This window comes from Ostrea edulis, chromosome 7 (assembly GCF_947568905.1).
Source record: "Ostrea edulis chromosome 7, xbOstEdul1.1, whole genome shotgun sequence".
NCBI classification, from domain to species: Eukaryota; Metazoa; Mollusca; class Bivalvia; order Ostreida; family Ostreidae; genus Ostrea; species Ostrea edulis.
Genome location: NC_079170.1, coordinates 61,180,968 through 61,204,665, shown reverse-complemented (window position 1 = coordinate 61,204,665; position 23,698 = coordinate 61,180,968). Strand labels below are relative to the sequence as shown.

Sequence of the window (23,698 nt, the reverse complement as noted above, 5' to 3'; positions counted from 1 at the left end):
TAGGTGCTACGTACGGTATGAATCAGTGATTAGCGCACAGCGCGAGGGGGCTTGTACTGGACGAAGCGACATTGAAATATGAGCTCCCCCGCGTCAAGGCGTACTTAGCAGAAATCTGTTCAATATAGATTTTTTTGTAATATACACAAGGTAATCTTGTTTTGTTATTAGCCTATGACGTAAATGTTTTGGAAACGTGCAATATTTATCTAGAAACGATATTAAAAAGGGTGATGCAGTTAGTCAATTTTAAAGAAACATTAAAATGTTACCTATACGCAACCAATTTTACAAAATGTCTAAAACTTTAATTAAACATACTGATTGTTGGTTTTTATCATATTGCAACAAATGATGTTAAAGCTTTTACTTTAAGAAATATCTACTTTACATTCGTGCTTTTGTTAAAAAAAAAAAAAAAGACAGAAAGAGACATGTAACGTTTTTAATTAACCCTTGAAATATTTATAACGTAAAGACTGTTTCTACCATTCTGCTTTTAGTCAGTAATTTAAAATTATTTTGAAAAAAAAACTTATTAACATACTAATCAATCAACACCACTAGGACTCCGGAAGATTATACGATGTAAAACGAGCAATGCAATCTACTATTAATTTCGATAGGCGCTCATTATAACAATAAATCTTTTAAATGGAAAGCGTACATTTTATGAAAACGCAGATGACACTAAAAACACATTTCTAGTTGTAATAAAAAAGAAATTGCTAAACGATTGCTATGGTTTTTGGATACCTTTCTTATGATAAGAATGATATTTTTGTCCTTTTTTCTAGTTTCCATTTCAATAGTGTGTCTGCTATTTTTTTCTGACGTTTCCGGTACCAGGGAGATATATTTGGCGTCAGCTACATGGGACCTTCACTATTCATTATAGTGAGAGCCAATGTGAACATGGGAATCAGACTGCTTCTGTTTAGCCTCCTCCTTCTCAGCAACCCCGAGTTTTCATTGTGTTGCGAATGTTTTCCAACCCATATACAAACGGATTTTTGTGCTGCTCTTTTCGGTAATGTATTTTATTTTACATTTAGTTTGGGGTGTTCTTTTTTTCCCTTTTGTTATCTATTCAGTTTTTAATTTAATTTTCTTTAAAATTTTGTTTTTATTTCTTAATGCTACTTTTTGAATTTTGAATAGATCCGGAAATATGTATAATTTTTAGAAATAATTTCTTATGGCAATGCGGTATGATCTTTAAGTCTGTATACATTTAAATGAAGATGTTAAGTGAGATGTATTTCATTTTGGTAATAAGTCGTTTAGAAAATGTGAATTTGGAATGTGATTAGTGTCCACCAACCTGATAAAAATCATACTAATGATGTGTTTACTATGTAATATATTAAGTTTTTATTGCCCAATCATTAGATACAACCAATAGAAGTTTTCTTGTCAAATAAGAGGGATAATTAATTTATGAAATTTACATTCTTAATCTAAACTTTATTAACTCAAGACATTTTAAATTACATTGTGCATATTTTTGCATTAAAATCCAATAAGAAGGCATATTTCTTAAAGTTCCTATGACAACGATAATGTTATAAATATTTCCTGAAAGCATTTACTTACCAGTACTTTCGTTAGATTGATTTTTCGCAGTATATATTGCCTATCAGTTGTATATGTTTCTCGAACATTCAAGTTGACAACGTCCATAGCACATAATCAACATGACGACGTCGCGGATCAATTATTGCTTTAAAACAATTTAATTAATTATATTTAATAAATCTTTGTATGCATAAATTCATAATCACTACGTTATCCTAAGAGATAGTCGTGTATGGCTGTTAAATCACGTTAAATCACGTGTATTGCATAATAAATCATCTTCTATTTGCACTTTTGAAAAACCATGAAAATATTCAGAAATACTTGATACGATTACATGCAAGTCTAAATCAATGATAAGTAATATATCTTAAATTAAACGTTATCAGTTTATAAATATATTCAACCATATCAATTTTATCTCCATCAAAATATATTTACATTTCCAATGTTTCTTTACCAATTGTAATGAGGGGCATTTCCTCATGAATTCGCTACAGTTGAACTACTCGATAAATACAATGTATATTTCAACGTCTGGGCATTTCGACAGAAATGAAAGTAGAATGTAAAATAAGAAATAAATTTCATTTTTGAAAATACATGAGGGTATGAGCCGGGACGCTTTATACCAGCATACTTTTAATAATGCGCTTCATGAAGTATGCTGGAGTAAAGCGGCGCAGTTCATACCGTCATGTATTTTCAAAATTGAAATTTATTTATTAAACTTGTAAATCATATTGTCTGCAACATTGTTCACTTTTTCCAGTCATTAAAGCCAGGGTTCACGCGCAAGAAGAGCCCCAGTCTTCAGATGGATTTGATTACTGGCTACGATATCAAGTCAACATTTCTACGATTTTCGAGGCAAGTACTTAAGATAAATTTTGTTTCAATCTGGTAACAAATGTAATTGTTGTAAGTTTCAATCTCAAATGAAGTCTAGATCAGTGACAAATGCTTTGAATTTTTCCAAATTCACGAGACCTTTTTTTTATTTTTTTTTTATTTTTGGTGACACAAAATGAAATGGTGAAAATTGATCACTACAGCGTAAATTCAATTTCGATAAATAATGTTTCTATAATGTTAAAATGTTCTTTTCTTTGATTTAAATTGTTTGAAAAATGAATGTGCTCAGAAATGACTTGAAAAAGATATGTATAAAGATTTTGAAACAGGGAGATAAATTTGAATGAACCGAGAAAGATAACGGATAAACAAAGGAAAGAAAGCGTTATGATAGATCCGGAGTCTGCAAATTACCACGCCATCAGAAAAAAGAGCCCGTTGTTAGGGGTAGGTACACGCGTGAGATTCACTGGTCAATTTAATCTATCACGTGAAATCTTAACTTCTTTATTAAATTCTATACTCTCTTCTATACTGGTATTAAGAGAGGGGGAATCAAATCTACCAAACTAAAATAAATACATACATCCCCCCCCCAAAAAAAAGAATCTTTAATCCATGCATTTTTACCATACAATATCTGGAAAGGACTCCAATTTGCGATAGATAATTCTTTTAAAAGCGAAATGCTGGAAATCTGTAAAAATAAATAAATATATAAAATTTAAAAAAAAAAAAACCACCCCAAAATCCTATATATACTGAATTTCCATTTCCACGATTTCTATTTCACACGAGATATCGATTTCTCAGACTGGTATTCAATACTCGAAAGAAGAGATCGGTCATAAGTAAAAATCATTGAAAAATCTAAATGTATATTGCGCGGTACATTTCACACAAACAATACACTGATATAAAACACGGTAATTTCTGCTCATATCATACTTTTCATGGCATAACGACGTAAATCAAATGAATCTATAAAACAAACATAATCTAAGAGTTAGGGAAATTGCATGTTACAATTGCGCCAAAAACAGATACCACGCAGGGCAAATTTGTTTTGTTATAAATGATATTGTTCTAGATACAGTAATTGATGCAGTCCTGTTGGTGGTAGCAGTGGAGTGTCTGAAACAGCTGGATATAGAGTTTTAAGTGCATAATTGTCAAACATAATGCTTTTCCGTGTAATTACAAACGGTATATATATTGTAACCCCACCCCACCCCATTAATGTATATTTTGAAGTTCGTCTTAAACGTAGATAATAAATACATGTATATACTTTTAATAATCAATTACTAACATTCTTAAACCGATTCTTTAAGAAATAGATATAATATGAGTTTGATAATTTACACTCTGAATGGGAATTATGTAGAAAACAATTTGATAATTGCACTTTTAATCCAACTTCTTGTACCTGCAGGTGGGCGGTATGATTTGTCATAATTCTATGTGGTTGTTGTCAATTTTTAGTATAATCATTTCAAGGACAAATGGACTGCCAAGATATATATAAGCATTATCAATATAATTCGGGGGGGGGGGTGCAGAAGAGAGACATGGGAACTTGGGCTCTTGACGAAGCTTTACAGAGTCCCATCAAATTTTGCCCGCTATTGCAGCAGCATGGTTCTAAAAAATATGTCTATCGTGAATCCCCCATAAGGTATATACAGTTTCGCGTATTCAGTAGAATTGAAAAAAAAAAAAAAAAATAAGTAGCAAATAATTATGAATTTTCTATTTCATAATCGCAACGTTAACTTGTCGATGTGTTTAATGACCAATGTATCGTCAGTGTAGCTTAATTTGTGCGTCAGAAATTTTACCTATAACTAATTTGGAAATATCACTAATTGTATTCTCAGTATGTACATACTAATAAGATAGTTTTATGTTCATTTTGCCGAGCGCATGGTCATCGGTACACTTTCTAAATTTACAATAATTATAATTTGTTTACATCAGAATATCCAATATTTTTTAACATCTAAATATAAAGTATGAGTAAATTATTCTAGAGGATTTCACCAACTGGTTCCAAAACTTCGAAGAGGCCAATGACGCTTAAAAATTATTAATTGGAAAGCACGCGTATAAACCCGCGACATACGACAACGTGATTTTTCGTGTACACAACTATTATATTAAACATGCGCAGCTTTAAATCGAAGGACAAATATGAGACGGTGCATGGATCCAAAAATTGTGAATTTATTCAGGACAAGGATATTTTTGTTTTAATCAACACATCCAGAAGGTGGTTCACTTTATTAGTGAGGCGTCTGGCGTGAAATATCGAAGTGCATGGGTTCTGGTTGGTACGTTTGTCAAATAACCAACCACTAGTGTAAAAACACAAGGTTTTTAAGGCTGTTTTGACATAAGTATCACACGTTTGAACAAGGATTTCGACAAGTCCATTAAATAATTTTCTTTTTAGAAGAAATATTTGAATATACATTACCATATCAAACAGACAAAATTTATTCATGAACCCGTCAGAAAATAGTACAAAACTGACGAAGAGAAAATTTTGATTTATGTTTTGTAATTTAAGTTTTCAACGGACAAGATTCAATCGCAGACATTATTCCAAAACAAATTCAATTCTTTTGAATCGTCCTTTCCACGTATGCTTAAATAATCTGTTTTATGCAAACATGTCTGCATACTGAAAACAGCTTCCAATCTTAATTTGAATATGAAAAGATGAGAACATGTTATAGAGAAGGAATTTTTATGTAAATTTGTTTAATACACGAACTATTCCTTCACAAAAACTACCTAAAATTTTCATGTTTTTGTAGTCTAGTTTAACAGCTGATAACGCTATAATATATTTTAAAAAATAAAGAAACAATTCTATAAATCATATATTATATATTTGGTACATTTTAAAAAAACAGTCACCCAAACATTTCAACTTCAATTATGCCTTACCAAATGATTCCATTATTTGAAAGCAACATTGTCTTACTATACCTGATATATATGCATCAGAAAAAAGTGTAATCAGGGACTACACGAAATTCTCACTCAAATTCATGAATAACGTGTAATTCCTTTTAAAAATTGTCATGATAGGAAATTTATGAAATATCCAAAATATATTAATGAATGTCATTTGATTCAAGATCCCCGACAATAATTTAATTTGTACGATCTGCGATGCATAGTTTATTTTTTCCTAGGAGCAATGGAAATTGAAAGCAAATACCGTAATTCATTACACCAAATAAGAATAAATCTAAAATATTTTCAAAACTGCTCGTGGACCGGAATACAAGCCTTTGCGACACGATAAAAAGAAGGGGTCCCTTGCTTTACATGTATAACCAATTAAAATTTTTGCTAAATAATTTGTCAAACGAGACAAAGGTTTAATTTCTATTTTTCATTGTTTAAAGATATCAAAAACGATATGAAACAGGTGGCCGTAAAATGTTTTCATTAATGGCATACATTGACTTCTGATGAATGCAGAGCTTTCCTATCGCTGTGCTACCTCTTTTAGATTTATCTTTACAGTAGCATTCCTTCACTTTCGTCATCTTCTTTGGTAATAGCATTTTGTATAATATTGAAAGTAGTACGTAAAAACACAACTGAATATGTACTCAAGCATATACGAGACAATTACGTATGAGTTATAAACTAGTTCTTGTTAAATAAATGCCTTTAGTTTCCAAATATATTACTGCAACGTAAATCCTTGAACTAGTCAAGTAACAGGGAAATATATTTATATATATACAAGGAATTATGAAAAAAGATAGATATCCATGAAATGACGCGTTCAAGAGATCGCATGCATTTACTAAATGGTTTAAGATTTTCATGAAAACCCCGTTTACAGGAATTTCTTGTAACATATAAATTAATATACATGGAATTAACGTTTTAACACTATGCTGCCCAACATTACAAACAGTGAAAATTGTCAAATGTTTGTTAAAAATATATTTTCAAACAAAGAACTAACTTCACGCCCAAAGAGATTTGATTTTAAACTAGATTTAAATCATTTCTTTTTAAGCTTCTCATTTTCAATTTTCTTGGAGACTCTGTAACCCATTATGCCATACCATTTATTTTTCATTTGCAGACATGTTAATTAGCATAGAATACCAGTAATTAAGATCCCCTTATAAATATACTAATCAAAATTTAATCATGAAAATTATTTTCATCACGTTTATGAAATCGTATATACAGATGTATGTACACAATCAGATTTGTTGTCATCATGGAAAACATAATTATTTTGTGATATAATTTTTTCTTTTATCAAAATAATGATATTACAGCCATTATATTGTTTTTAAGCGTTAGAATTCAAATAATTATTACTACCTAAAAAGAATTTTGACTTAGTACGTTGATTTGTTTTGAAATTTGGGATGAAGTGTACTTACCAGAAACGAGAATGTAAGGAAGCGGACAAGCACATGTATATATGCATGCTGCAATCTTATTAAAACCAAAATAATTTAAATTATGGTTACTCCATACTCATAGTTTTATCTGATACAAGTTTAAAAAGTGTATTTTTTCCCATCTATTAGAGTAAAAACTAACAAATTATCAAATAATATATATATAGGTCATCACACTTTTTAAAGATGCGAGACATATATACAAATAGAATCATATATCACCGTCAGAAAATTGCAATTTTCGTTAAACACCGTTATAATTTTTTTTTTATAAATACTTGTTATGACGATATTATAGCATTCATAACAATTTTACGAAACTGTTTCTTCACAAAAATATACAAAATATCTGTAAAGAATAAAGGAAATCTATCGCATACTCAGTACAGAAAGAAATCAATAAAAACAGAGTTATTGCCCTTGGATTCAATATTTTGAAACTCATCATTGATTATTCATCTATAACTTGACTTTTGAAATAGTTTATTTTTAACAAGATTTTTTACAATAACTATCGGGAAAAAAACTTCAACAAAATTAGACGATATCAGCCGTGGGTATCCGACGATAGAAGTCACAAAGCTGTTCAAAACAGACATTATTAACGGTTTAATAGATTTTGTACAGGAATACATGTATATGATAATTTTAAAAAGGTCTCTGAAGAATCATGGGATGTCCATAAAAAAACTACACTCTATTCGTTTGGAAATAAGATATCTGCAGGTATATAGTAATTTGATTCCGAACGTTCCTTCCTAGATATTTAAGACTATTATTATATAGTATATTTTAGACTATTATTATGTAGTTTCCACTGATCTCAATAGAAGTTTGTTCTCTCTCTCAACAATGCTAGTATATTTCCTCGAATATCTTTTATCTCTCTTTGTAAGGCATGGGAAAAGTACGAATTTTATGTATTGATTTTACTTTAAAAAATGATATATTAGAAAAGATTTTCGGTTTCAAGGTATAAGCGATAAATATCATACGGATGGTTTTCATATTTTGGAGTCACATATCAGAACCAGAGTACCCGATGTTTACGCGAATCTATAGTGCAAAATTTTGCACATCTTTCAGGGGCGGATCCAGGAATTGCGGTTAGGGGGGGGGGGCGCCACTTTATGAGGCCGCCTTGAGGCCCCCAGTGGGTCCAGGGCGAAGCCCTGGTGGGGACCCAGGGAGCGAAGTCCCCGGAAGCTCCTGGATTTTACATATTTTATAAGGCTTGAAATATGTCTCCTATTTAAATCATTTGTACTATTTTCTATCATTTTTGATAAAGTGAATCTAGTAAAATTATGCAAATATGATCGTATAAAACGCTATCACTGACTTGAGAAAGAGACAATGGTCTAGAGGTTAGACCATTCGCCCCGCATGTGGAAGGCCGGGGTTCGAATCCCGGCCGCGACAGACCTAAGTCGTTAAAACAGGTAGTGACAGTTCCATCGCCAAACGCTCGGCATCAGGTGTGAATGTCACGGGTCCTCGGAGATGACCTTAAAAGCGGATGCCCCGTGTCACAGTAGGTGTGGCACGCTAAAGAACCCTTACAGCTCAATGGCCGTAAGCGCCGAGCATAAGCCTCCATATGAGTAAAATATTCTCGAGTGAGACGTTAAACAAGATACAATCTATCTATCTATCTACCCATCTATCTATCTATCTCTATGAAAGATGAAGATAACGAACAGTGATCAATCTCATAACTCCTATAAGCAATACAAAATGGAGAGTTGAGCAAACACGGATATACCAGAGGTGGTATCAGGTGCCTAGGAGGAGTAAATTAAGCATCACCTGTCCACCGGTCACACCCACCGTGAGCCCTATATCAGAGTTACCCGTATTCAATCAGTGTGGGCCCAACAATCGGTATGAAACACGTCAGACAGCATTGAACTCCAATGATAGGTTGTATTGGCAACCTAGATCGTTATAAAGACCATAGAATTTGCAAAATGTTATCTATCTATCTCGAGTAGATGAACCTCCGTTCAACCAATTTCAATTTCATTTTAAACATATATTTTGATATTAATAATAGGTACCATTCAATAATAAATTTCACCTATTTTTCATATATATAGAAATATGATCATAAAGAAATATCTACTTTAAAAACAACTGAAAATATCACTGACTGTGTAAAATGGGAGTACATGTATATCTTCATATGTAAGTGTTCTAACACAAGAAGAGAAATGTAGATAATTTTAAAGGTCATCATCATTTATACTTTTAAGAATTATCTTGTCACAAAACCCATCCTGTTTATATATTTATATTAGTATGTATATCGTGTTACTTTACGTTTACATAATTATTGTACTATAATTATTTCTTATGTAAATACTTTAGACCTGTGAACTTTATGGGTCTTTGTGATAAACAAAGTACAATTGTAATTCATTACTCAGACATGGGTGGAAATAACGATACGTTCTATGTAGTTGTTTTGGCCAGAAATGTGCACGCTTCATTGTGGAGTCCGTCCATTAACGATCAAAACTGGCATCTATACAAATGACCATTTTTGGCCAGGTGAACATTTACAAAATAACGACTTCGGATCTTCAGTATGGAGCACAGTACCCATTAAAAACGCTGCTTAGTTTATTACATCCCCTTTATAATAATAATAATAATATATTTATTCACCATTCAAGGGTCCTCAGGGGGCATATACAATTTTAACAATTAAACATTATAACTACATGATACAATTTACACATGTGTACCATATACACATGTTAAGGGTTTCTACATTGACATAGTTATTGAATTCTCATCACAATACTGATTGAAAATATGCTGTACAACAAGTGTGTTATATGGGAAGTAAAGTAAAACAATATTATAAAATGTTGTCACAAACACAGCGGGTACCAAGGGACGGTACCTGAGCCAAATCGATCAGATTGGCAGTCTTGTACCCTTAGTGTTCGAGACAGCTATATTGCAAATGCAAAAAACATAATCAAAAGGATTCTTCAAAAGTTACCGAATTTTATTCATGTAATTCTTTTCTACAAACTAATCCTGCAATGATTTCATCAACATTTGGAAGTATAGATCTGGGATGACGCCAAACAGTGTTTAAAGTTTTGTAAGCTTTTAACTTTGCAATGTATCTTTCTAAAAGAGATCTATGCATGGAAAGGTAGTTCTCTTCCGGAAATATCGGGTAAAGGGGCATGCTGTTGGGCATCATTCTTATGCCCTGGGAATCCCCATTTAATGTACCGTATGATACCCGAATTATCAACGATAATCTGCGCATGAATAGCGCGGTAGTGTTTATAACCAGAATAGTATAGTTCCTGGGACTTTATAAATTAAAAAAAAAAAAAGTTCCATCAATAGCACCCACTGCAGATGGCAACATATGCCAAACTTGTAGGATTTGCCTCCATTCGTTTATGGTTGGCCAAAAAGTAAGTGTGGAAAGGTCAATGAGAGAACTAACGTCTTCATTTACTGTTGTGAGGCTAATATATAAATAATATGTTACCCTCAACTACATGTACATGCAATATTTGTTTTATTATACTGACTATTCGTGTTTATTACAAACGCTGAAACGACGTCGTCTAACAATCTACGGCGAACCTTACGCGCATAAATTTGACGTATGTGATAATTTTTTATAGTAGCACCCGATGTCAAGTACTGTTACCCGTTACTAGATACTCTCACCCTGGAGCGCGTGCTTTCTGTTCTCAGAGGGTAACAATAAATTTTTTCAAATGCTTCTTGACCAATCAGATTCGAGTATTTTGCATTAAAGTATAATAAAATGTACATCATGTATAACATCTAAATACAATTGTGAGCAACGAAAAAGAAAGAAATGTTTTTGAATCGATGGTATATGATATTATATAAATATTACATGTAGTTGAGGGTAACATTGAAAATTTTCACCCCGAGAAAACCATTGTCAACCGAGGCGTAGCCGAGGTTGACAATGGTTTCTCGAGGGGTGAAAATTTCAATGTTACCCTCAACTACATGCAATATTTGTTTTATTATACTGAATGTTATGTAAACTGGAAAGCAGAAAAACTTACGTCTGTTGACATTTGATCAATCACTGTCATGCGATATTTTGTATTTCGATGCGGGTACTCGCGTTTATTACAAACGCTCAAACGACGTCGTCTAGCAATCTACGGCGAACCGTACGCGCATAAATTTGACGCATGTGATAATTTTTTATAATATCACCCGTTGTCAAGTACTGTTACCCGTTGCTAGATACTATCACCCTGGGGCGCGTGTTTTTTTGTTCTCAGAGGGTAACACTATGTTTTTTCAAATGCTTCTCGACCAATCAGGTTCGAGTATTTTACATGAAAGTATAATAAATACATAATATCACCAAGCCGATTGAGTATACAGCACTATTTCGTTTACTTCTTTAAGAAGTAAAGAAGCTAGTTGAGTATACTAAATCGGCTTAGTGATTATTTTTATCATACCTATATAATATATATACATCATATCATTGATAAGTCCTATCGAGGCTGACAAAGCAATAGAGATCAACCTTCGCACATTTCAGATGTGGAACACACCATTTATTCGCGTTGTAACTGGTCGCTTCCGAAATGAGCCAATACATGACCGAATTTGTGGGTTATTTTTTGTACAATTCCGTGTATGGAAGACAAAACACCCACTTTCTTTTGGACTATTCTTCATACAATAACCTGAGACAAACATTCTTTTATATGTTTAATATAGAACAGTTTTGCAGTAATGGACATTTGTTTGTTAAATTGGTTAGTGACTATCCTTTACAAACAGACAGATTTTTTAATTCAGCCTATCTATTATAAGAAAAAACATATATCCATTAGTAACGAAATGCATTTGAATGTAAATGAAAAATATGATTTAATCCATGCATTACCTTTACTGAGATATTCCATTGCATAGATATTTCAAATATATAAAGTGACAGGTCCTATAGGAGGGTGCAAATATAAGTATATATATAGTTCATTTATACATGTATGCACATGTCACTATAATAAATAATTACTTACTTACTTATACTACTACTTGAGTAGATTTTCATATACTCTCTCTCTCTCTCTCTCTCTCTCTCTCTCTCTCTCTCTCTCTCTCTCTCTCGGGTGATTGTGTTTATAAAAAACATGTCGAGATGATAAATTACTAATTGTATATTTAAGCATCAATTCATTATATTCCATGACATGACATGACACCTACTCTATTGTAACTCAGACCAGGCGTGCAGCCAAATTGAATAACGCACGTTGGCGCCTTATGAAAATTAAGATATATCTACACACACCACGCAAAAGATCTAGATAAAATAAAATTTTAAAAAGCATACAAAACAAACCCCAAATGACCCCCCCCCCCTCCAAAAAATAAATAAATAAATAAACATGCTCAAATTATCTAATGCTTTTATGATATTTGAAATGGGTCCTTATGAATTTAGATTTCCTACAGCTTTCCGTGCTTGGAAGTCAAAAAATGAAAAGCTGCGGGCTTCTGTCTTGAAATTGTGACGTCAGCGTGATTGGTGGTTGTTCGGCATCGTGACGTGACCCCGATTTTGTTAGCCGATAACGTCACAAACAATTAAATTTTTTTTTTTATTTCTTTCGATTTTCGAAAGAAAAATTAACATTGTAATGTAAATAATGCGTAGTAACTGAAGAAATAGAATATAACTTTGATTTCATTATACGTATCTTCAAATTAGTTGGAATAATTCAGTTTAATCTATCTTTGAATTGTTTCAAGATAAGTGAAAATACTAATAGTTTTAATTTTTAAAAGCATTACTGTTCGAATTCTTCCTTAGTCATTACGTTTTACGAGTGAAATACTTACCACTCCCATTTGAAGTTGCAATTTTAATTTCTATACATGTACTATTCAAGATTTCACTGAAGTTTTGATATTACGATTTTTGTATTCCAAGAAAACATCGAGAATGAAACGGTAGAGCTAAGAAAGTCGTGTACTTTAATTACTGAATGGATTTAGATTTGGTGTTAATAGTTATTCTTTAATATACAAACACTATAGCATCTTCACCAATAATTGTTTTAGTGTCTGTATACAAAAAAAAAAAAAAAAAAAAAATAGAGAGAGAAAGATATTATCATCAAAATTTGCAGATAAAACATGAGTTTATTGTGTTCCTGTAAGTTTTCCGAGAGTTCAACATACTTTTGAAAACATTAATTTTCACTGGACCGTTCAAAGATGCTGAATATGCAATGCATATCAATTAGCCACCCCCTTCTTTATGATAATGATACTTATATAGCTGATTGTAGTATGTGATATGCATGGACTATAAATATTTCCGAATTGCATAAAAACAGAAGAAGAAAATTTAAACAGGCCAACAGAGCGGAAATAAGAGGTGAAAACACATAAAGTTTCAAGGGATTGAGTTGTGTTTCTTTAAAATGTGACGTACAACGCTAAGCCGTCGTAAATTTTGAAATATTTCCGTCATATCTATGTAGCATGCTGTGATAGATCAAAGCACTATGCGGAGATTCATTAGCCGTTTGTCGCCACTTCCCAGTGTAAAATGTAATTTATAATTAATTGTATCATCGCCGTACAACGTACCTGTCATGTCCTTAAAGGGTTTCATTCAGATTACAAGAGTTTTCCCCCAATATTCAGAAATATCTTACAGATTATGCAAATTTTGTGATTCCAATTATAGAGAAAATGAACAAAATTTTACTAAATATGACAATCTCAAATCAGAAATATTTAAAGTTGTCGATCACCGAGATTTGTCAATTCAATAATCAAGCTTTTTTGTTACTGGCTGAGTGTACATCCAAGAAAAACTGCTGAGTTTATTCATAGGAATTATCGCACAAGAAAACATTGTATGTACTTACGATAATCAAGTCTCTAATTCTAGTATCACCTATTTTATATAAAAATTTACTCAATCATATATTTTATAATAAAATTACTCGCAATTGAGGAACATAGGAATAAGCGCACGCAGATTTAACGTACATTACACGGCTGTATATAGGTACAACCGGCCGGGTGCAAATATCCACATCTTGAATTTCATGTATACCAAATAAATTTCATGTTTGAAAATACATGAGGGTATGAGCTGTGACACTTTACGCCAGCATACTTTATGAAGCGCACGAACGCTAATGAAGAGTAAGCTGGCGTGAAAAGCGTTCCTATTCGTGCCCTCCTGTATTTTCAAAATGCTTATTTTCTATAATAACATTTTATTTTCAATTCTCTCGATATACTTCCAGCCGTTCGTACTATATTTATCACGATTCATACGCACATTGTTCACATTCACGAGGAAATGGCCATCATATCGAAGGCAAAAACATTGGAAATGTAAATATATTGTAAAACTTATCTTATTTTGTTATTATTTCTTGTTACTGTAAGTATGATTCAACATTATAACAAATCGTAAAAGTGCTAGAGTGCCAACAATTTGAAAATATACCATATAAACAGTTTTAACTAGAAAATTTGTTCTTTGTCTATATGGGTAAATGATCACAAACTGAGAATGTACCCAAGTCAAATTTTCCAGTAGATCTTATTCATGAAATACTGATATATATATATATACAAGTTAATGAAATTAATTCTGAGATGATGTCTTAAATTTGATTCAAAATAACAATAAAATATTTGTTTGGATTTACTAAGGCACATAAGGTACATATTCTTATATTTTTACTGAAGCCTATCCCCATTTTTATGGTCATGAAACCAGTTATGGTACCTAAGAAAGTCACACATGATATTAGCTGAATACTCGAGGCCTTGGAAGGAATGGTTTTAACGTTTTGATAAATTACTCCTTCAGAAAGATATTTGAAAAGATAAAGATTAAATTGCCCAGAGGAAAATTTAAAATATGCCGCAAGTAAGCGAACGAAATGTCCTTCATGGGTCTTCATATATATTATGTTGTTAAACAATTCAAGTCACATATTGTTCAACTGAAAGTAAAGGATGCGTGTAATGCCGAACAAATCTTACTTTTAGAATTAGATCGAAAAGTGTTTGAAGTATGAACACGTAGTTACAAAAATGTAACAATCCATAATATCCTGAAAATAATTTTTTTCTCCGAACAATTGAATATATACTAAACCAAATTCTATGCATTTCTATACATCTATAGGTAGTGTTCTTCCATTTTTTGTGCATGGCCATGAACTTCCCTATTTGAGTCTTCTATCCTATTTGAAAATGCAAAGGAAAGTAATAAAGGAAAAAAATAAATAAATACACCCCCCCCCAAAAAAAAAACCACACACACACCCAATAGTGTGCGATGATGTGTTTTATTTACCTCACAAAATCACTATTCTCGGTATGTGCATTTTATTACATTTTTTTTTACCATGAGCTGCTGATCAAATTATCTTTTCCTATATTTTCATTCATAAAGAATTCGTCATTTCCACTGCAAAATTTAATGGGACATATTTACTTAGAAAAGTACCATAATAAATCATCGGCAAATTATTCTGTATTCTAAAGTCATCCTTTATGAAAGTATTCTAGAAATCTACCCCTTTATTGATGATAAATTATTTGGTTCCGTGATGGGTCGGATATCTAATTAAAATGTAATTGATAAAACAGGCTACCGATTAAGACAACTTGAATACACTATACTTACCTGGGGTTATTTATAATTCATATACACCTGTTTGATCTAATCTTTCCTTAAAGTACTTAGCTAAAAATATGACATTTATTCGGTCTACCAGCAGGGCTATTATAACACGTTTCCTATAATAATTCCACTCGCAGTAACTTGTACTTCTCTTACCTGAATGCCTAGCTGAATCTGCCCGACGACTGTAATGTAATAATCCACAATCATTCATATTAATCTGGACTCTACATTGCAGACAAAACAGACACGTATTAATAAGAAATCTACGGTATGTAAATATTTTCTGCATGAAATTTATGTGCATTGCGATGCGGAAAACTTAACCGAATAAAATGCTGAAATGTTTAATATTTCACTTCTGTGTTTTTCACGTGTTACATTAATGTATATTTTTCAGTACAAGTAAACTTTTTTGAGAACTGGTTTAATGGATTCTAATTAAAATGAGGCAATTACCTAATTTCTCTAAGTTCACGTCCACACAACAAGTGAACTGACTGTCATCTAAAGTGACAAGATTTTCGTAAAACAACCAACACAGCAAAAATGTGTTGTGAGGGATTTTAATTTGTGAATAAACAAAGAGAATTCATTTGAAGAGCAATTTTAGCGAAATCAATATCCTTCCTAGAACGAAAATAAAAAGATTGTATGAAGTGACAGCTATCTTTTTCTAAAATTATTATTTTTTCATCACCAGAATACCATGTCAAGATAGCATGATACAGGGTCTATGTGACATTTTTGCTGTTTCATCCTCAATATGATTTCATGTACATGTAACAATATGATGAGTAAGAATGCTTTTCTCGTTTGACAAATCAGATTTTTAAAAATTATTATCATTATTAATATCATCATCATGATTATCATCAATTAACATTGCCTTCATACAAATTTTAGACGTGTTTAATAAATGATGTACTAACGTCATCAAAAGCGATGTGTGTAAATCAGCACTAAATTATACCAAGCCCAAGTACCAGATGGTATGTCATCGGAAATTTCTTAAAATTCCCCAAAGTCATTTTTACGTCACACCTTAAGGTTTTTTTTTTCCATATAATGATAAAACAATATTATAACGGTCTAAATGTAACCCCCCATCTTTATGGCTCCATTTATTAAGACACACATGAGGATGGTTTTGAGTAACACCAGTTGGAGGAAGGAGTTAAGATACATCTTACATTTAGTCCTACGAAACCTTCGATATCATGCCTACCAGATGTTCAACACAAGGCCGATGGGCCACAACACTCACAAACGTTAATATTGGTTCAACAATAAGCCAAGACCTAGGCATAATGAACGACCATACAGCATATGTCTCAGGAGGATTGCATGTGATTTAGACAACGTATCGACATAATCATTTTGTTGCTATTTGAATGGTTCCAAGAGTCCTTGGCTACAAATCGTAGACCAACTATGGTCCAAAAAGTATTTTTATACATCTATTTTTTACAAGGGTTTCGGGGTATTATTTTGAAGCATATTAAACCCTAGTGTAGCCAAACCCATTGCCGGCGGATCATGACTTGAACAGACTTGATTCTATCTGTTGCCATGGTATTGTGACAGACTGTAAAGATTTTAAAATATTTTGGATATATATTGAATGTGTTTACTACCCCTCCCTCCCATTTTCACCTGCCCAGAGGTACTATATTTATCAAGATTCATACGCGCATTGTTCATAACTACACGCATTCGCGAGGAAATGGCTATCATTACAATTGGCAAAGACATCAAAAGCAAAAACATTGGAAATGTAAATATAATCATTTGAAGTTAGATATATTTTGTACAGCAATCTTTCCTGACTGAAGTCTGTTTTGATTATTTGACACTCATTGAAATTTTCAATATGTTTCTGCATATAGCCGTACTAACACATCACTACTAAATTATGTAGAAAAACTTATTCAGCATCTTTCCCATTGCAGGGTCAGCAAATATTCCTTCTTACAAACAGAGTTTTAATCAGTACCCCTGGCCCCCTGCAATCCTGCGGTCCACAGCTACTGAAGACAGGCCAGGAATACCTCATCTCTGGTACAGTATACACAGAAACATCCGTTAATTGTCTAATCCATATGTCGGATAAGACGATTGGTACGCTCGACGTCACATGTAGGTTGGCTTCTCAGTTACCCTTTAATATCTACCCATAAACTGAGTCACTCTCATTTACCCCACCGCTCATGTTTAGCCCTACCCACATTTAAGAAATAAAATTTCAATTTTGAAAGTACATGAGGATATGATCTGTGACGGTCACACCGGCAAGATAAAACAGTTCTATAATAGTTTAATAGCGTTGGCGCTTCATGTAAAGCGCGCCGGCGTGAAGCATCAGATTTCATACCCTCATGTACTTAAAAATGAACTTCATTTCTGGTATTTTCATTCTACTTTCGCCCGTGTGGACCCGGAATAGAATAGGTTCTCAGTACCCCCTTGCTTGTCGTAAGAGGCGACTAAATGGGGCGGTCCTTCGGATGAGACCGCAAAAACCAAGGCCCTGTGTCACAGCAGGTGTGGCACGATATAAAGATCCATCCCTGCTCAATAGGCCGTGAATGCCGAGTATAGGCCTAATTTTTGCAGCCCTTCACCGGCAATGGTGACGTCTCCATGAGTGAAATATTCTCGAGCGGGACGTTAAACATATACAACCAACCAATCAATCAATACTTTCGATCTACTTTCATTTCTGTTGAAATTCCCAGCCTTCAAAATGGACGTACTATTTTCACCAAGTAATTCACTATTCATATGCACATTGTTTACAACTGCAGCACATTCATGACAAAATACCCATCGTTACAATTTGTAAAGATATCAAAGGTAATATATTCATAAAAGATCAACCCACACAATTAAAATATGCGTTTTCTTGTTAATAGGGTATAAAGAAAATTCCACTCTACGAGTAGCACCGTGTGCTGGAGTAAAGTTCTGGACGGATGATTATGCAGAGATAATAAGCAATATTAAGTGTGGTTGCAAGGTAATTTCGATTTTAATAAAAACTTTGGGAAATGTAAATAATTCATGTCAAACAATTGGTTTTGTCTACACCGAAACGCATCTTGCAGAAGGAGTATATATCAAATGCTACATGTACATTAATTTGACAGAATTTAATAAATCGCTTTATATTCTACTTGAAAATATTAAAGCAAGTTTTCGATGGGGTTTTTTTTTTTTTGGTTTAATGTCAAACACGTACTTTAACATAATTAATTTCAAGAAGAAGTCTTCCATCTTTTTTATTGTTCTCACCTAGATTTACACCCCCAGGACATGGAGTATTCCGAATCTTGAACCGCCCCCGCCCAAGACTGATGAGCTTTGTATTGCTCCGAGCAGGGGCACCTGCAGCTTCAAATGGGGAGTTTGTAAAAAGGACGAAAATGACGTATGTCATTGGAAACTGATCAAACTGTGTTAGACGAGACACGGATTTCTGTGTGATAGGACTCATAAACCAGCAATCACGTATCAATTGGTCAACGAGTATTTAGTTTGTTTATATGGCGACCGTCGTAGCGTTTGATACTGTTTATCATTTAGCCACATTTATCGATATCAAACCCCCTGAAATGTATACCCATCAAGTATACATGTAATATATTAATATATGAATGAAATTCTTTCCAAGGTTTGAAAAGTAGAAGTGCATTCGAAGAACACAAATGAAAATTGAGGGGGGGGGGGTACTTTACCGGCAATATTTAATGTGACCCCTTCCGTTAGCCAAGTAAAATATGTTGCCCCCTGCACACCACGGGTGGAGGAAATAGGATTTTGAGCCGGATCTAAATATCACAATTACATTTATTTCAAAACACATTTTCGACCTAAAAAACAGTACAATATACACAAAGAGCAATAGTTGTGCGTGATTTAAAACGTTTTGTGTAACCAGGCGTGTACTGTGTGTACATGTCCCTCAAATTCAAAGCACTGGATGTACCACAGACTAGCAAAGTTACATGAATTTCCCTAGCAGAGCACTATATATGCTTGAATTGTATGTTAGTAACAGTACCATTTATGTAAGAGACGCGCGTACGGTTAACATACTAGTCTGGTCGGGTCCCCTGGTACATTGTACATAGAAAACACGTTATACTGTTCTACACTGAAATTGAGGCAATCCTAGAATTTTATTGTGGAGATTTTCGTTATGCAAAAACAGCGAAAAGAAAGTTTTCACTTCAATTTTATTGCCGGAAAAGTACTATTTAATGAATACCGGAAATGTAAAGTATAAAATGTCGGAAAAGATTTTTTTAAAATACCGTTAATGAAATGCAACAGACTTGGTTGTTAATGAAGTCGTTCGCCATATAAAACAATCACAGTTTAGTCACGTGATTTGTAGCACCATGGATACTTTGATGTTTGGAGCCTTTAATATAGAACTTATGAAGAACACAATACGAACACCGTCTTACTGGTGTTGTTGGAATTAAGAAAAGTCTACGACTGACAAAAAGTACAAATTTTCATTTCAATGATTAGTAAATGACAGAAAGAAGTGGCGCTAATATTCACGACTGTACCAGTTGCCTACAATATGAAATCACGCTAGATTTCGAATGATACCATTCAAATGTACCTAACCAAGCGTACATGAACTGTTTGCTGAATTGTGGTCCGTCCTAAGTTTTATTGATCTGTTGTTGTTGTTGTTGTTGTTGTTGTTGGTGTGGTGTTTTACATGTGACAGGATATGATTCCGATATTGTGATAGAAAATGGACATGTATTATTTGAAATTGTTGCTTTATGATTTATGTACATACAAATCCTTTTTGATTATAGTAATAAATATTATATTTAGTTAAAAGCGATACATTTATTATATATTTTATACAGAACGTCGTATTTCATTCTATATTGCGAAGGCGAAAAATGTTACCCATTCTTATGGATTTAAGAAATACAGCATCATTTTAAGAATTCGTTGGAATGTGAATTGGGGTGATCATTAAGAAATGAATTTCACTTTTGAGAACACATAAGGGTATGAACTGCAATACTTCCTGTCAGCACACGTCATGAATCGTTCGCGCGTCATGAAAAGTGCGCCGTCGTGAAGCGTAACAGTTCATTCCTTCGAGTATTTTTAAAAATGACATTTATTTCTTTATCTACATTCTACTTTCATATCTGTATAAAGTCCCAGCCGTTGAGATAGACGTACTCTTTTTATCAAGATTCATACGCTCAATTGCATCGCTTGGGGTCGAATTTACTATCAGAGAGTATACTCTTTAATAGTAAATTCGACCCCAAGCGATGCAATTGCCTGTGGCTTAATGTTCACAACTGCAACACAATCATGAGGAACTGACTATCATTTCAATTGGTAATTCAAAGATAATCCTCTTTATATCCAACGTTCTATCTTCAGTTTAAATATACTTCTATAAGGAATACAAAATAAAGAGTTGAGCGAACACGGACTCCTGAATATACCAGAAGTGAGGAGTAAGTACCTACTGTCGACCGGTCACACCCGTCATGAGCCCTATACCTTGATCAGGTAAATGAAGTAATCCGTAGTCAAAATCAATGCACCAAGAAGAGCCTAACAATCGGTATGAAACACGTCAGATAGCACTTGACCCAATGATACAATCTAATTAAAATCAGACTTCTTAGATCCGCGCCGTATACTTTGCGATTGTGAGCGTATCCTAGGATCTGATTTTAATTAGATTGCCCAATGATAGGTTGTGTTGGCAAACTAGATCATTGTAACGGCCGTAGAATTTGTAAAATGCTGGCTTTAAACGAGACTGTTGAAACCTCTGTAACATCAACTTGTTTGTCAGTGGCCTGCCTCGATTTAAAAACTGATCATACGCAGAAAAAGCTCTGTGTATCGAATCAGTTGAGAGATATAAACCCCATATACAGGTGATAATGGGATATTGCTACATAAATACGGGAAGTTGACGATGGGGAAGCTGAAATCATCCTGTTTGTTATAAATTTGAGTTGTTAATTTGCCGTTATTATTCATTTCCAATAAAATATCTAAATACAAAGGAGATGTGGAGGACTCTGTGGTGTCTTTTATTTCGAGTTCACAGGGATGTATCGAATCAATGTACGAATGAAAATGATTATTGTTTTAACAATTATTTCATCATTATCTATTAAAATAGATAAAACGTCGTCGATATATCTAAATGTCGATTTGAAGGCCACAGCAAGACATTTTTTCTTCTTATGTTGAAGCTTTTAAATAAACCTGCTTCATAAGAATATTAAAAAATCAGGTCAGCTAACAAAGGAGCACAATTCGTGCCTATGGGTATTACAACACACTGTTAGATGACCTGATCACCAAACACTACGGAGATATTGTCAATGAGACTACCTCTGGTATATCCAGGGGTCCGTGTTTGTCCAACTCTTTATTTTGTATTCCTTATTGAAGTTGTGAGATTGATCACTGTTCATTATCTTCATTTTTATATGTACAATGTAGTAACTACCCATACCTACTAAGTGCACATTAATTACTAGAACCCGCCGAATAGAATATGCATTTCCAGTCATGAATTTAACCGAATCTTAGCCTAGATTAATGTCACAAGATTAAGTGAAGTGTCACGTATTTTACCGACCTACATGTACGTGGCGCTTACGCCCGTAGCAGTCACAGGGGCTAAGCCCGTTTTGGGCCCGAACTCTGTGATACCATAAATATAGAAAGGGTTCTAACTCTGACACAGATAAAAAAAAAAACTAACCACTCGCTTTAAATGCCTAAAAAATCTTAAACTAGGTAAGCTGTGCGTAGTTTGTCGTTTTCCTTGCATAGATTAATGTTTTAACTACTTGCATGCCAAATTTCAAGTCACTGGTTTTTAAAATAACAAAGATATACGTCATCGTTCTCTCGATTTCACTTGTTTATTTTTACTAGGACATTTACCGGTCCAGGTCACGGAGTCGTTTCTCGCCTATGACAGCAGCGAAATTCAGACTAGTATGGAAGATTTAATTTCACATCAATTATACGCTACTTACTTCCTCATATTTTAATAATGTTCTTCGTGTAGACGTTACACGACTTATTTTTCCTCAGCAGCATCAACTGTTGACAAGATCTGCCATTTTAATGAACACACTTATATATTCATATGAGCCGTATAAAAGATAAAATAGCACCTGATCGTAATTGTTGCTAGTGTATGATGTTTCTTACCTACATATCATTCGCAAATAAACAATACAAATACATATAATAAGTAAACGTGGTCTTTCCGGAATTTCCTTCCGCCATCTTGGGATGATAGTAACGATCGTTACTATCATCAGTTTCATGTAACACTGTGACCTCGCTGTGGAACGAACGATAACTCTGGGTAGAGATTGATCGAACAGCATAAGTATGAAACACTCTTCTATGCTCAAAGTTGAAATATGCAGGGTGTGTTGGATCAATGACTAGGACTATGCTGGGTATGTTGGATCAATAACTAGGACTATGCTGGGTATGTTGGATCAATGACTAGGACTATGCTGGGTATGTTGGATCAATGACTAGAACTATGCTGGGTTAATGGCTGGGGAACCACATTCAGCTTGTATATGTAACTACTCAATCTATACATTCATCATACGTTCCTCCGCCTTTCATATTATAAACAAACATCTAACTGTAGATCTATCATACATGTCTAAGCATAAGAGATGTCTAGAACCACCTCGTGGCCCCTTTCTACAGGTGTAAACATGCAATGTAATAGAGATGTCTAGAACCACCTCGCGGCCCCTTTCTACAGGTGTAAACATAATAGAGATGTCTAGAACCACCTCACGGCCCCTTTCTACAGGTGTAAACATACAATGTAATAGAGATGTCTAGAACCACCTCGCTGCCCCTTTCTACAGGTGTAAACATACAATGTAATAGAGATATCTAGAACCACCTCACTGCCCCTTTCTACAGGTGTAAACATACAATGTAATAGAGATATCTAGAACCACCTCACTGCCCCTTTCTACAGGTGTAAACATACAATGTAATAGAGATGTCTAGAACCACCTCGCTGTCCCTTTCTAGC

The 23,698-nt window shown here is 33.6% G+C and overlaps 1 protein-coding gene across 1 annotated transcript; it reads left to right on the top strand.

Annotated features, from left to right (window-relative positions):
- Positions 1-372: 372 nt before the first annotated feature.
- LOC130048320 (metalloproteinase inhibitor 4-like) lies at positions 373-20,460 on the top strand. Its single transcript, XM_056144912.1, has 5 exons — positions 373-1,030; positions 2,351-2,448; positions 17,547-17,655; positions 18,510-18,613; positions 18,893-20,460. Exons 1-5 carry the CDS (start codon positions 874-876, stop codon positions 19,055-19,057), a joined length of 633 nt encoding a protein of 210 aa, XP_056000887.1. The 5' UTR covers positions 373-873; the 3' UTR covers positions 19,058-20,460.
- Positions 20,461-23,698: the final 3,238 nt, after the last annotated feature.

Excerpts from the sequence above, each read along its gene's own strand:
- LOC130048320 (XM_056144912.1), top strand. The coding sequence starts at position 874 with ATGGGACCTTCACTATTCATTATAGTGAGAGCCAATGTGAACATGGGA. Across the intron at positions 1,031-2,350 it reads TTTTTGTGCTGCTCTTTTCG|TCATTAAAGCCAGGGTTCAC; the intron begins GTAATGTATTTT and ends CACTTTTTCCAG. Across the intron at positions 17,656-18,509 it reads CCAGGAATACCTCATCTCTG|GGTATAAAGAAAATTCCACT; the intron begins GTACAGTATACA and ends TCTTGTTAATAG.